This window comes from Monodon monoceros, unplaced genomic scaffold, assembly GCF_005190385.1.
Source record: "Monodon monoceros isolate NGI ecotype Baffin Bay Population unplaced genomic scaffold, NGI_Narwhal_1 Super_Scaffold_13, whole genome shotgun sequence".
Lineage (NCBI taxonomy): Eukaryota > Metazoa > Chordata > Mammalia > Artiodactyla > Monodontidae > Monodon > Monodon monoceros.
This window is the reverse complement of record NW_021703769.1, coordinates 17,287,230-17,302,322: the sequence shown is the minus strand read 5'-3', so window position 1 is coordinate 17,302,322 and position 15,093 is coordinate 17,287,230. Positions and strand designations below refer to the sequence as shown.

The following is a 15,093-nucleotide window of genomic DNA, read 5'->3' as shown; positions in this document are numbered from 1 at the left end:
GTGGCACAGTGGTTGAGAGTCCGCCTGCCGATGCAGGGGACGCGGTTTCGTGCCCCGGTCCGGGAGGATCCCACGTGCCGCGGAGCGGCTGGGCCCGTGAGCCATGGCCGCTGAGCCTGCGCTCCGCAACGGGAGAGGCCACAGCAGTGAGAGGCCCGTGTACCGCAAAAAAAAAAAAAAAAAAAAAAAAAAGGAGGAAAAGAGAATCCAAGGTGCAAGGTCTTTGAGACCTAAGTTAGCAATTGGGATTTAATGTGAAATGCATTATTTCTATAGGTAATGTAATAAAATTCTGGGAGACAGTAACAAAAACTTACATAAATGCAAAGAGATTTAAGACTGTAAAGATGTAAATTACCCACCATGTTGTTTCATATATTCAATGTAATTCTAATCAAAACTACAACAGGGCTTGTCATTAAATTGGAAAACTAAATTCTAACATGAAAGAGCCAAGGGCAAGAATAGCCAAGATATTTCTAAAGAAGAATGAGGAGGAGGGACGAGCTCTGTTAGAGATCAGGATTCACTGTGAAGCTCTAATAACTCTGAGTGCGGCTGTTATAGATGGTGGCCACCGGAACAGAAAGCTCAGAAACAGATGAATGCGTATAAGGAACTTCGGCCTATGTCAGATACGGCCTGGGAGAACAAGGAAAGAGCGGGCTGTCATTAAAAGGACCCGGGGAAAGTATTTATCCACAGAGGAGAAAATGAATTTTGCACCTCATCTCACACCATACACAAAAATTAACTGTGGATAAACAAAGGACTTATATTTAGAGAACAAAACTATACAGTTTTTAGTAGAAATATAGGGAATCATCTTTCTCACCTTGGTTTGGGGAATAGTTACTTAAGGACACAGAATGTGCTTATTAGATAAGCGAAGACTGATAAAATTGACTACATTATAATTAAGGGCTTCTGTTATCAAAAGATACCTTACAGGAAGTAAAAATGGCAAGTTATACACATAACTGACAAAATAGTATAAAAAGCATATAAAGAAAGACTACGTATCAATAAGATCAGGGCAGATAATCCAGTAGAAAATGGGCAAAATACATGAATACACCTCCCACAAAAAGTAAATACAAATGAGTAGCAAATATTTGAAAAGATATTCAACCTTATTAATGACTGAGGGAATACAAAGCAAGACAACAAAAAGATGCCATTTTATACCTATTTAACTGGTCAAAATTAAGACTCTTGACCAGACCAATATTGGAGAGCATTTGGAATCGTAGAAGCTCTCATACTTTGCTGACATGAGGGTAAATCGTTGAGCCTAGTTTGGAAAATAATTCCGCTTTTTTTTTTTTGTAAAGTTGAACATTACCATATGACTTAGTCTCTGGATATAAACTCAAAAGAAAATCTTGCACATATGCAACAGGAGATATGTACAAGGATGCTCGTATCCTCACAGTTGATAAAGGCAACATCCTAGAAGGAACCCTGATGCCTATCAAGGGCTTATGAATAAATGTGCTGTACTATCTGCACACAGTGGAATATTATACAGCAGTCAAGATGAGCATGCTGCAGCTACGCTCATCAGAGGGATGACTACCGGCAACATAATATGGGGTAAAAATGCTAAGAGACTATATACAACGGAAAATCCTTTATTGAAGTTAAAGGACTAACAAAACAAAATAGTATGACTTTAAGGAATGTATATGAACAGTAAAGCCATATGAAATACAAAGGAATTGTATACAACATTCAGGTTAGCGGGAGGAGTCAGTAGGTTGGGGTGGGAGGAGCTCGTAAGTCTATAAGATACTGTCAAAAGTTCTGGTTGTCTCGGTAGCTGGTGTGTAATTGCAAAATGAAATAATGAATAAATACAAAAAGGGGTCATGCACAGACCAATGAGGAAAGTATTTCATGAGACAAAGAGTGAGATTAATTCAATTTTGGACACCTGAGTGGTAGGTCAAAGTAGGAAGGATCCTTTGAATCTAACTGGTCCAGTTCTCCTAGGTCAGAGCTGTAGAGACCAAGGACCAGGTAGGAAAAGGGACTCACTCAAATATATTACTTGGCTATGGCAAACTAAAAGTCGACCTTTAATTTCCTAATAGCATAATTCACTATTTGACTTGCAATGATACACGTATGCTAAAACAATGCATAAAATAAAAGGGACACCAAGAAAGCAAAGCAATGGTGATTTTTATGATATATATTTTGAAGGGCTCTGAAAAAGACCTGGTATGCATGAATGCATGCACGCATGCATGCATGCATTGAGTCCATAATGATATAGGCCAACGTCCCATACTTGGGTGTAAAGTTTAAGGAACTACTACTCTTCTCTTGGTGAAGAATGAAGAAAAAGTAGCCAGAGAAAAGGATCAGAGTGAGGGGAAGAAATCCACCTGCCATCTTCTGAGACCCATGAAAGGATAATCTCTGAATCATAAATTTGAATTCCAGCCTCCAGAGACTTCAGGATGAAGGCTCCAAATGCCTTGATGATAGATGAACACTCACAACCCCTCTTCATTTTTTAGTCCCAAACAAAGAGCTCTTCTGACCAAAACACAAAGGAAAGAGCCAGCCAGTTAAAAGCGCCAAATCCATGCCACACTGCCCTGTCCAGGTGGAAATCCAACAGGAGTAATAAGGTAAAACATCTGAGATGAAAAGAGAACAACTTCTGATGTTTAAAGAGACACTCGGCAGCTTAAACACCGCCTCTGGGCATAGCTTATTGAGAGGACCAGGTAGCCAAAGAGAGGGTTCCATCAGTAGGCACGTGGCTGTGTGTACAGGCCACTCCTCACAAAAAGCACAGTGCATCAAAACACAGTTTCCCTCCCATGTAAGGAACGTGAAGGAGAGCCCGGCTGGCCAAATGCAGAACGACCCTTTCATTTCCCTCCCTCCACTCTCTTAGGACAACTGCAAATGCACAGGATTAAATTTAACCTGCAGGGTTTTTTTTTAATTCAAATTTTCCTTTAGCAAAAGCTCTGGAGAGGAATTAAGGCAGAAGTTCATGAGAAACAGCTGGGAACCCATCGAGCTATTCCTATGACACGGATAGGAAATGACCTGGAGTTTCTCCAGGCAAGGAGAAAACAGAGCCCTGTGCCTCTGAAATCTACTACAGTTAACTCTCCAAAAAAAGTAGAGCAATTCCAAGGATGCAATGGGGACTAAGGGTACAGCCCAAGGGTAGAGGCTTCACACGCACATGTGAACAAATACATATGTGCATACACGTGCCATGTTACAGCTACATACACTCACAAACCTATATGCTTATAAACACATATACCAAGACAAATATACTGGTCCACGTGTGCTCACTGTGGGAATATTTTCCATGCAGTAACTTCTACTGCTTTCTTTACAGCTAAGTTGAATGACTAATGTTTATTGTGAAAACCTTTTTATTGCCAGGAGAACATGATTTGCTGTTCTTTAGGTAACAAGTGCCATGCATCTGTTGATTCCTACTGTCACATTACCTGGCTCCATCACAAACACTTGTGTTGTAATAAAAAAAAAAAAGAAAGAAACACCCCGAGGCAAATATATAGGCATTCTTGGTATGCTAAAAGTGGATGACAGGCAGCTCTAATGGTCCCACTTACATAAATGCAACTTATTCATATCAGAAGGCAACTTCCTTTCCTTCCAGACTCAGAGTGCCAGAAATCATTCCTTTCAACCAGCCTGTCAGCCCAGCAGAGGAACATCCTATGGAGGACGTGTAATGGGCTGAGGGTTAGGAAAAATGGCTCCTTGACATCCCAGGGCTCTGACTTTTAAGACTTAGGGAAAGCCTCTGGGAAAATCTATGAAGCTCTGTGTGTGCGTATGCCTTTTTTTAAATCTCACAAATAAACAACAGAACTAACTTCTACCGTAAAAGGAGAGGGGAAGGTATTTGTAAGGTAAAGTCCATGGTGGATTCTGCTGTCAGAGCTGCAAGATGCCATTCATGAAATGCAAAGGGATATTGATGGACTGATCCGGTCTTGTGTGTCTTCAATTATTCCACAAACTGTTTGTTTAGCAAACTTGAGGGAAAAAAAGCCAATGCTTCTTGAATTTGAGCCTTAACATAATTAGTGCCTAGCATCTGCATGGGCATGGGTTTGAGCTGGCTATAGTGTAACATCAGACAATGTTGTATTCCGGAAGAGTGAAAATGAAGGCAGGGGAAAGCTAGAGTCATGACGGTGTTTATTTAGCAGGTATTTAGCTAGGATAACATATCAGAGTGGACTGACTGGATGCACGTTATGGAATGCTTCTTCCCAACCTTGGATGTACACTAAAATTTCCCAAAGCACTTAAAAAAAAAAAACAACTCCACATGGATAGAACTTTCCCTCCAGATATTCTGATTTATTTGGAATACAATGTTGCCTAAGCATTCAGTCATCCATCCATCCATCTATTTATGTATCCACCTACCAATGTATTTATGATATGTTCTGGAGCTCTCAAGGTATGATTCTCATTTTCAGCCAATCTTGAGAACCACTAGACTTGTCAGACAAAATTTCACCATTACCTCTTATTAAGATAAAGTACAAATCTACACACCCATATAAGGAATATTTATTGAGCACATATGATGTGCAAACTTTTCTTTTAGGTCCTGAGGACACACTAAAAAGCAAAAACAAATATGACCCGTGTCAGTTCAAGATGAGTTCTCCACCAGGCTGGAGAACCAGGGAAGAGCTAGTTTCACAGTTCAGTTCTGAAGGTCGTCTGTGGGCAGAATTCCATCTTTTGCTCAGGGGAGCTCAGTCTTTTGTTCTATTCTGAGCTTCAACTCAGAGGGCCTCCATAGTGAGGCCCACCCACACTATGGAGGGCAATCTGCTTTACTCAAAGTCCACTGGCTTAAATGTTAATCTCATCCAAAAACACCATCACAAAAACATCCAGAATAATGTTTGACCTCATATCTGGGCACCGTGGCCCAGTCAAGCTGACACATAAAATAACCATCACACGGCCCATGCCCTTATGGGGCTAAAAGTCCGGTAGGGGACTAGATGATGCTACAGCACACAAACAAAGTAAGTGCAGATTGTAAAAATGGTATGACAGAAATAAGCAAATTGCTGGAGAAAATGGACAGTACAGGGAAAAAGCCTCTTGGAGGTAAAGAATAGGAAGGAACCAGCCACAAGAAACATAAAGTAAAAAGTGCTACAGGCAGAAGCGACAGCATTCACAAAGTCACATGGGCTGCAAAGAACTGGATGAGCTGGAGGAAGTGTTAGAAAGCCAGAGGGGCTGGTACCCAGAAAACAGTGGGAAGAGAGGCAGCAGATGAAGTTATAGGGGCCAGATCATCCGGGGCTCTAAAGTTAAGACGAAGCCAAAGCAGGGAAGTAACATGACTGAATTTACTTTTCAAGATGCTCTGTCTGGCTGCAATGTGGGGAAGTGGAATAGGGGAAGTGTGGATGGGGGATCGGCAGGGAGGTTCTGAAGTGGTCCAGGTATCAGATTAGTGCTCAGAACACTGTGGTGGTGGAGGCGGTGTCGTATGACCTGGCCTGGATGGAACTTTCTAGAGTATTTGATGTGTGGCGGGTGGGAGGAATGGACGATTCCCATACTTATGGCTTAAACGATTCAAAAGAAATAAGAGCCTTTTTCCTAGTTACGAGCCTGGTTCATGTTACACCCACTAGCCACCTGCATTATGCAAACTGTACATCGTAATTAATGCAGATCCAGCTTGAATTACGCAAATTCTTGCTTCGGGCTGTGCTAGTCACTTCCTACCTCTACCACCTCCTGCCCATCGAAGACCACATCCCATCCTCCCTAATGACCCTCTGTGGACTGGAGCCATAAGCCTGTCTCGGGTAAGCGAGCCCTGAGAGGTCATGACAGCCAAGCCAAGAGAAAGCAGGAGGATGAACATCCAAAAGGAGGCAGCACCTCCCCCGGGCCTTTCTCTGAGAGCCTGCTCTGAGCTCATCACGCAGCTGGCCCCTCTCTCCATCAGAGCTTGTCCGCACCGGTCCTGCGCAGAACTTCTCTCCGGCTCAGGACACATGCCTGGCCTTCCTGCAATGCACTCTGATGGAATGCTGATTCCTGGGGCCCATGCTTTTGGTTAAGATCAAATGCAACTGTCTATATGCTGGAAAAATATTGACGACCCTCCAACCTATCCCGACTTTTAAAGGGGCTTCTGCACAGGAATGCCGCCTTGTTTTACTGAGGCGAAGTCTGTGTTTTATTTAACTCTGAACGCCAGGCGCCTAGAATAGCTTGCAGGATAAATGTCAATCAACTCTAGCATAATCAAGACACCCATTCCTGCCTCATTAGGGTCCTCTCATTCCCTTTAAGCTTCTCAGATTTATACACTGTAATTAGAAACTTGGTGATTTTGACTGCTAAACATAAAGGCTTACTGGGAAGCTTCACATGTCTGAATTTTTAAAATTTTCACACGTTAATCCAGTTGCATCTTCTGGCCCAATTCCCTCACACTGTTTTATATTTATTTTTGGACAGAGACGAGAACCATTAATTGAATTGAAACACATATTGATTATTGTTTTTCATGAACTCTGAACAGCTTGTCTCGGAATGATTTTACTGAGGAGTTTTTAGGCAACTGTTTGACTGGATTGTTTCCCCTGTGACCGCATTCTGGCTTGCGTGCCTGTCTGCGGTTGCCTGGTCTGCTTTTAGGGAGTCCTGTTGTTCGCAAGAGCAGAGTCAGAGTGGAAGGGGTCACGCCAACCCTCTTCACGTACAGGCCCTGATTGGGGCACCCTGATAGCCCATCAAACCCAAGTAGGGCTCCGGAAGAGTCTATGCAAATAGCATGCTTTCCACATCCCTGGTGAAAATCCTCAGCTCTCTGGACCCCATGTGAGCAGAGATATCCCTCAGTTCATGTAGTCGCCACATTATTCATCCAAGGACTGCAGTGTCTGCATCAAGCAGAGCTTTCCAGAGCCAGATTAGGACATTTTAGGATGTGTCTTACAGCACTGCTTCTCCCATGTTCATGTGCGCGTGAGTCACCTTGTTAAGACACAGACTCTGATTCAGTGGATGAGCTGGGGCCTGAGATGCTGCATGTCTGACCTGCTCCCAGGTGATGCTGATCTGCGGGTGTGTAGGCACGGGGCCTTTGACGTGACCTCTCTTCATGCACTGTCTGTCATCCTGCTGGGGAAGTGACCACAGAAGTGCACCCTGCGTCTCCACTAAAATACAAATTCCCGAAGATCTGAGGCCATGGGCTATGCACCCTGATGCGTCCTGCTGCAGCAGAGGCGAGGCTGGCTTCAGTGGGCTCTGATGAGCATTCTGAGCTCCCCCTTCAGTGGCACGGAGAGAGGTCGTGGCTGTTGGAGAATCGGGCCGTTTCACAGCCCTGGGGTGGCATCAGGGTAGGGGGCTAGACTTCCAGCCCTTAGGGATAGGAGGCCAGAATCTAAGTCCACGGTTCCAGGGAGCTCTTCAAGATGAGAACTCCTGACTGAAAGGAAGGTGTCAAAGTCCAGAAGGAGGCAGCAAGGAAAAAGCAGATGTGACAAAGTTTTCACCTCTTCCACCTGGATGCAAGGGCTTCTAACAAATAGTTGAGCTCTCGTTGCAGTATCATAGATGAGTTAAATGTCCTTGCCTCCTGGCACATTTTCCAGGTGTCCCTGAGATGCTTATGTGCTCACAGCCACTAGCCACACAACAGCCAGGTGATTTTTTTAAGAATGCAAATATGATTCCTTCACTCCTCTGCTTAAAATCCTCCTAGGGTGTTCTGTTCCTCTCAGGAGAAAGCGCAAACTCTAGAAGCCTTGCGTAACCTGACTCTGCCCACCCACTCTCCACATGGCCTCATCACTATCGTCCATGCTCACGAGGCTTCAGTCACTCTGACCTCCTTCCTACTTGTAAAACAGGCCAGAGTCATTCCTACTGCAGGGCCTTTACACTAGTTGTTTTCCTTCAAGTGTCATCACTGCTTTGCCTTTGAAGTCTCTGGCCACAGGCAAGGTTTCAACAGCAGAGCAAATCCAAAATGAGGTGTAAAACTTTGGTTGTGTGGGATTGGCGTGGATTTACTTTTCCTTTGAATTTTACCCAGTAGAAGCCTGGAACAGTTTGACACCTTCATATTACAATGAGGGGACTGAAGCACAGAGACTGAATGGAACATAATCAAAGCTATTCTGATTTTGGAGGGCAGAACTGTCCAAGGGTGGGCCCACAGGTTATGACTTGGACCCACGGGGAAGGGAATTTAATCTTAACATATGACATAACACTTAGACCTGCTGTATTTAACAATTTTTACAATATTTACAAAGTTATAACTCTTCTTCACTCCCTCCTCTTTTTGGCTTTTGACTTTGCTGAGTCCAAGGTTGTACATAGGAAGGCACAGACAATCCTGGATTTCTCTTCCATTTGTGTTGTCTGATTTTTCCTTGCCACAAAATGTACTTTCTGAGATCAGAACAGGGTGATTTGTGGTTTATGGATTTCTCTCTAGAAATTATAACCAGAACCTAATTTAAAAAATCAAATTGGTTTCATCTAATTAAATTTGGAAATTGCCTCATAAACACATGTTCTGTTATAAATGTCTTTAAAAGCAAGGTCTCCTGCTCACTACCTGAGGCAGGACTGGGTCGAGCCCAGCGTGGGGGAGACTCCCCATCCTGCTGAAACTTTCTGAAAAATAGTGCAGTCTAGAGCCGTGCTTCTCAAACTTTAATGCCCATGTGAATCACCCAGGGATCTTGGTAAAATGAAGACTCTGATTCAGGAAGTCTGGTGGGGTCTGAGATGCTGTATTTCTAACCAGCTCCCAGGTAAAGCCAATGCTGCTGGTCCATGGACCACATTGGATAAGGGGCGAGACACCTGCACTTGAATTCAGGACCCATGAGTTGCATAACCTTGGTCCTTACATTTCACCTCTCCAAGTCTCAGTGGCCTCATTTTTATGTAATGGCAAGAGCTAATATTTTTCAATGCTATTTCTAAATGCCAAACACAATACTAAACATATATTTATGTTTACTAATAAATATAAATGAGCAGTTTCTTAATGTACCCAAGGTTATACAGCAAGGAAGTGGCAGAGCTGGGATTCACATCTAGGCTGCCTGACCTCAAAAGTCAACATTCTTACCTTCTGAGGCCTCACTGGTTTGTGACACACATGGTCACAGCCATGTTTATGGTCAAAATATAAGGCCTAAGCCCATGACCTCCTTAGGTCCCTTCACAGCGTCAACCCAGAAGTTTGGCATCTTCCCAAAAGGTAACCTCAAATGCTCAAACAAGTCAGACAGCGGCCATCTTCTAGCTCTGGTTCTCTGTATTACAGCCTAAGGAGCAGCCAAGAAACTACCTGAAGGTGTCTCACCACAGCTGTTTCCAGTAGAGTCCCTCATGGGAATGCCAATATCCCAGCAACTGGTCTTTGAATATCCACAAGGCACTGGGTTCACAGAGAAGTGAGAAGAAAGGTGCGTTGTCCTAATCTGTGTGCACCTTTGTGCCTAGAGTTCCAGACAGCGTACCATCTATGAGTCCGCCTTTGGAACAGAGCAGGACCCTATGGGGCCTTCTCAGGACAGAAACACCCGCCATGTCCTCCGCCTGCCTCTTGTCTGTAGAAAAACTTCAGCCAAAGAACAGATTTAGAGTGAAGAAATGCAGAAACAAACGAGAGCAGTCAAATAAAACAAAGTAATAACAGTTTAGCCATTAAGCAAAGTCAAAGACCTTTAGTTCTTCCTCAAGGGCTACAGATAATATTCTGAGCCACATTCTTTGAGCTATCTTACAGATACTGAAACTCTCACCAGGTGGAAGAAGTTAACTACACGATGACCAGACTGTAGCCATGACATAAGCTGCTCCATCTGACGCAATTCCGAGAACTAACTTCAAGGAAGTGGGAACAAACTGACGCGGGAACTGAAGATTAACTGTACTTGAAACAATCACTGTGATGCTGATCAGACAACCCTAGCCAACTCCAAGATGACTGTCAGAGCTCACTACGCTTTGCTGCACTTAACCCCCTCCCTCCACCCATACATCCCTGACACTCCCCCTTTAAAAGCTCTTGCCCTCTGATTGGCAGTGGGGAGTTGGCTTTTGGACATGAGTCTGCCTTCTCCCCAGGTTGCTAGCCTCCTGAATAAAGCAAACTGTCCTTTCCAACCAACGTCTGTCTCTCAAGTATTGGCTTTCGAGCAGCAAGTAGCCAAACGTGAGTTCAGCAGCCCCTTCAGGGAGCTAGTGCTCAGTGTGTCTAACTCACAGCTATGTCTGCACTCTTGCTCTCTCTCCATCTATTTCTTTCTTCTTACTGTGGAATCACAATCAAGGGTTTCCTAGCCCAGCGCAGTGCATAATCCTGTTACAGCAAGAGGGATACTGCTCCTGTGGAAGAAATCTGTGCAGAGATATGACTCTACCTGCAACGTGGCCTAGACCTGTGGTTTCCAAAGGCAGGTAGGTACAAGAACCGGGGTCTTTTCACGCCAGAGCTGTCCTCAATTCAAGGCAAAATGAGGAAAAAATAAGGAGAATGTCATGAGTTACCCATAAAGCTAAATTTATTCGATTTAAAGGACTGCCTCTTATTCTGAGATTATGTCCTTTCTATATTTTTGAAATTGTCTTTTATGAAACAACGTTAATAAAAGATGGTAAAGTACTCTATGTTGGTTCCCCCAAACCATTTGAAATGTTACTGGCCTGTGAATTCCAAAAGTCTTCAACATCTGGCATTGAGAGCCATTTATATAACAACACCAAGCAACTTAACACCTTAAGTCCTGGGTCCTTTCCCTCTGCTTTACAAAGGGCAGGTGGGTAGATGTCTATCTCATCTGTGTGTATGTGAGTGTGTATGTGACTGTGTATGATCGCAGCCTGTGCTTTACAAAGAACAGTGTGTAGCTTTTAAATGACTGGGTTTTGTTTCAGTTGAGTTTCCAGTCCCTCTCTTCCCTAATAAGGTTTTGAATGTGTTGCAGGCAAGGTCTATCAGTATGAGTACCTCCTCTCCTTTAGCAGCATCCCTGGGAAGGATGCTTCTCCCAAGCCCATGTTCCAAGATGGAGATGTTAGACAGCTCTGCCTCTGAGGAACGCTGGATGGAGTGAGATAAGGTGTTTCCTGAAGGTGTTTTCTCTAGCACCCTGTACATGATAAGAGAGTTTTCTCTTCCCTCAGCCCTGAGGTCCGTCCAGGTCTCTCTAGCGAATTTGTGTCCATCAGATTTACCCTGAATATTTCTCCCTCATCAATACTCCTTGACTTTCCTCCCCAGAGCTCATCCTCCCTTATGGCGGCGATATTCTTCCCCAAGCTCTCTCTCAACAGGTGTACCTTTCTGCATAAGCACTGAGAGTCATTAGTCCCTCCATGAGCCAACAGTGTATTTCAGCCTGGGATGCTTATCACCTTTCCCCTCTCAGACTCCCTAGAGAAACCCTGAAGCAACGATTAACCTCCCCCATCTTACAGATGAGAAAACTGAGGCTTGAAGAGAGGAAGAACCTGCTAAAGGTCACTTGAGATGGTGGTAGGACTACTAGGATACCAGACTCTATCCTTCCAGCTTCAGTTTCCATGCCCTTCCTCCGCATTGCTGCGTTTTCTTATTATAATCTGTATCAACAACCTTGTGGTGTCTCAGAACACAAGGGGTGGGAAGAAAGTCAATCTCGCCCATATCCCAATATAAGCATTTAGCTATATCAGCCTTATTGAAGTTTTACTGTTTGCTTTTGCTCTGCAATGAGCTTCTATACCATTTATTCTAATTTTGAAAGCTTTCAGTGAAGCCAAATTGTGTTGGCTTGATGGGAGCATTCTTGTCCAAGGACATTCTGCTCCATCTCTGATATAAGACCCCGCTAATCCTGGGAGAAGGGCTTTCAACACCATCACCTTGGCTCTGTGGCCAAGGCATCACCATATGCCTTAACCACAGAGCAACGTTAAAGCTCAAGAATCATGTACCCCCAGTCAGAGAATGACATTGGGACCATTCTAGAAGCCCAGGGACTGATATGGGTACCATGGGAATCATGTGAGTGTTGTGATTTTCCAGAGGAACTGCAAGTACTGTTTGCCAGGCCTGGGTCTGCTCAGCTGTGCCAGGACTATCTGACTTCTGGAGTCCTAATGCCTTTGCTGAAGAGATCAATAATCCTTTCAATGCCCAATTTTCTTCGTCACTAGGGCTATCAAGACAGCTCGATTGATGCCCCTGTGTTTTTTTCCCACTGTATTATCAGAAACCTTCCAGTAAGTCGTGTCTCACTCACCTTTGTGCCCTTGATGGAGCTCTGCACACAGTAGGTATTTGCCAACGTCAGGCTGAAGTAAACTGAATAAAGCCAAGCCAAGTGATACAGTCACAGGGGCCTCCTTACCTCGTAGAGTGTGATGACCCCATTGGTCTCATTGGGAGGTTTCCACTGGATGTAGATCTTCTCCTCAAAGGGACCCCCTTGGATGGACTCTAGAGGAACAGCTCCTGGAACTACAGAAGGAAAAAATTAGGAACTTGATGTCACCTTCCATCTCATTTCGCCAGCCTCATTGACCTAGAACAGGAGTCAGCAAAATTATCCTGTAAACGGTCAGATAATAAATATTTTAGGCTTTGTGGGCCATACAGTCCCTGTTATAACTACTCAACTTCGGCACCTGTAGCATAAAAACATCCATAGACAATCCATAAATAAATGGGCATGTCTGTGTTCCAAAAAAACTTTATTTCTAGAAACAGGCAAGGGCTGGAGTTGACCCATGGGCCATAGTTGGCTAACCAATTCTCTGGAAGACCGATGGCTTTTCATCTGCAGGCTCTGAGCAAGTTTCTCTGGAACTAAAACTGACCAGGATAAAGAGGACATCTGTAGGTCCCAGCCCTGCCAGCAGCAGGATTCTGGAATTAGACTCTTGCCTTAGGATTGGTATTGGAGGAATGCAACGTGAACGTCACTATCATTTTCCCAAACCTGTCAAGCTTTCTCCAGCTACAGGAAGTGCTTCCATAGTTTCCTAATCCCTGAATCTACCAGGAACTATGTGCCTTGAAACTTCAGTCTAATTAGAGGGCAGCTCATTTGCCTAGCTGCTGAGTCTCCAACGCCTGACACATGGTAGATGCGTAACAACCATTTGCTGGTTGGACAAATAGATGAGTCAATGACCTATGCCAGCATTTTGCCCTAATGAGCAAAACCTTTCCTGGGCTGTTTCTGTACCCAGATAAGTCTTCCTGCCAGCATCCTCCTGCTGAATTCCACCATCATTATGACAGTCTGGAAGATGCTGAACCATAAAATAATGATTCCCCCAACTTCCCATTATAACCCCCTAGAGGATCATGAATTCATGTAAGTCATTACAGAATCTATTTATATTTTGGCATTATAAACGCAGGTATTTTTACTAAGTGCTTACTCTGTGATCAGAATTCTACATACATTATTTCATTTAAGCTACAAAACAGCTCTGCCCAGTATGTATTATCTCCTTTCTGCTGATAAGGGAACTGAGGCTCAGAGAATTAAATAACTTGCTCAAGGTCATATGGCTCTTAAGTTGCAAAGAGGGAAGTGAACACCTGTCTGTGAGCTTCAAAGCATATACTCTTAATCGTCATGCTGTGCCTCTCTAGATATAGCCACGGCCATATGTTGCAATCAGTTCCCTATTGTTAAATTAAAATATATTTAGTTTTTCTCATTACGGACATGATACACAGAATTTGTTGAATATTAAAAATCTACAAAAAAAAGATTTTTTAAAAAAGAAAAGAATGAAATCACTCATAATCCCTGTAACTGGAGGTACTTTTCCAGTATCCTCACATGACTATGCATACACATATTTTATTTTGAAAAATTAAACTCCTACTGTGCATATTGTGTTGTGACCTTCTCTTATCGCTAAACAGATAACAGTTTTAAAAAAATCCTTAAATGTTCTTTGGGGCCATGCATTTTAATGGCTACTTAGAGCAGGATATGCCCCGTTATAGTCACCAATCCTTTATTATTGGGCATTAAAGTTGGTTTGAATTCTTTATGATTATAATAACACTGAAATGAGCATTCTTACAAATAAGTATTTGAATGCAACTCTGCTGATGTCCCTAAGATAAATTCTTGGAAATTAATTTATTGGGCCAAAGTAAATGAACTATTTTATCTTTAAGGCTTTTGACATATATTACCAGATTGCCTTCCAGAAAGTTCACACAATTCTGGGCTCCCCAAACAGAAGGATATGCCAATTCCCAATCCATGACAACAACGACTATTTAAAAGATTAAGCATATGTAGTTGTATCTTTTTTAGAATACTGGAGAGCACAGATTTGTTTTTCAGTTTAATTGGCCATTTGCATTGATTCTTTTATGAACATGCTCTCTATACCCTGTGCTCATTTTCCTGGATGGCTCTTCATTTCTGTTCATCATTGTCTTATGATTTATAATCTGTTTTTAAGCTTCTTTGCATAGATTACAATAGTTTTGGTCAGTTCTTCATTTGCTTTTTAAATCTTTTAGGTATGTAGAAACTTCTAAGTATTCAGATCTCTTATTGCTTTTCCTTATCCCGTCATCCTTTCCACAAATATCTATTGAATACTTAATATGACCAAGGGACTTGGTGATACACATTACGGATACACCAGGGACAAAGAAAGATACAGTCAAATCCTTGATAAAGCTTGTATTCTGGAAAGGGAGACTACATTAAATAAATAATTGCACTCATAATTAGTTTTTTAATGTTGTTATCAAGACTTTGAGGTAAACACATAAGGTGTTGGAAGAATTATAACCAGCAGAGAAAATCTAGCCCGGCAAGTCAGGATAATGAGTAGAAAGTAAGTTAGGGTCGATGGATAAGTAGAAGCTACTAGGGCAGTCCTGGGGAGGGTGGGTGTTGGAGTGCAGTGGATGGCTTTGTGGAGGAAAGTGTGGAAGGAGAAAAGCCATCCTGGGGAGAGAAGATGGTAGCTTGGACCAGGGTGACGGTAGTGTAGAAGAGAATGAGACTGTGTCAGAGA

General features: G+C 43.1%; 1 protein-coding gene across 2 annotated transcripts in view; it reads right to left on the bottom strand.

Annotated features, from left to right (window-relative positions):
- The window catches only part of PTPRT (protein tyrosine phosphatase receptor type T), a 1,065,023-nt gene that overhangs the window by 359,326 nt on the left and 690,604 nt on the right, over window positions 1-15,093 (bottom strand). For both annotated transcript variants that reach the window (XM_029221736.1, XM_029221738.1), the window contains exon 9: window positions 12,438-12,547. In XM_029221736.1, the coding sequence (XP_029077569.1) occupies window positions 12,438-12,547 (110 nt within the window). The remainder of the gene's footprint in view (window positions 1-12,437; window positions 12,548-15,093) is intronic.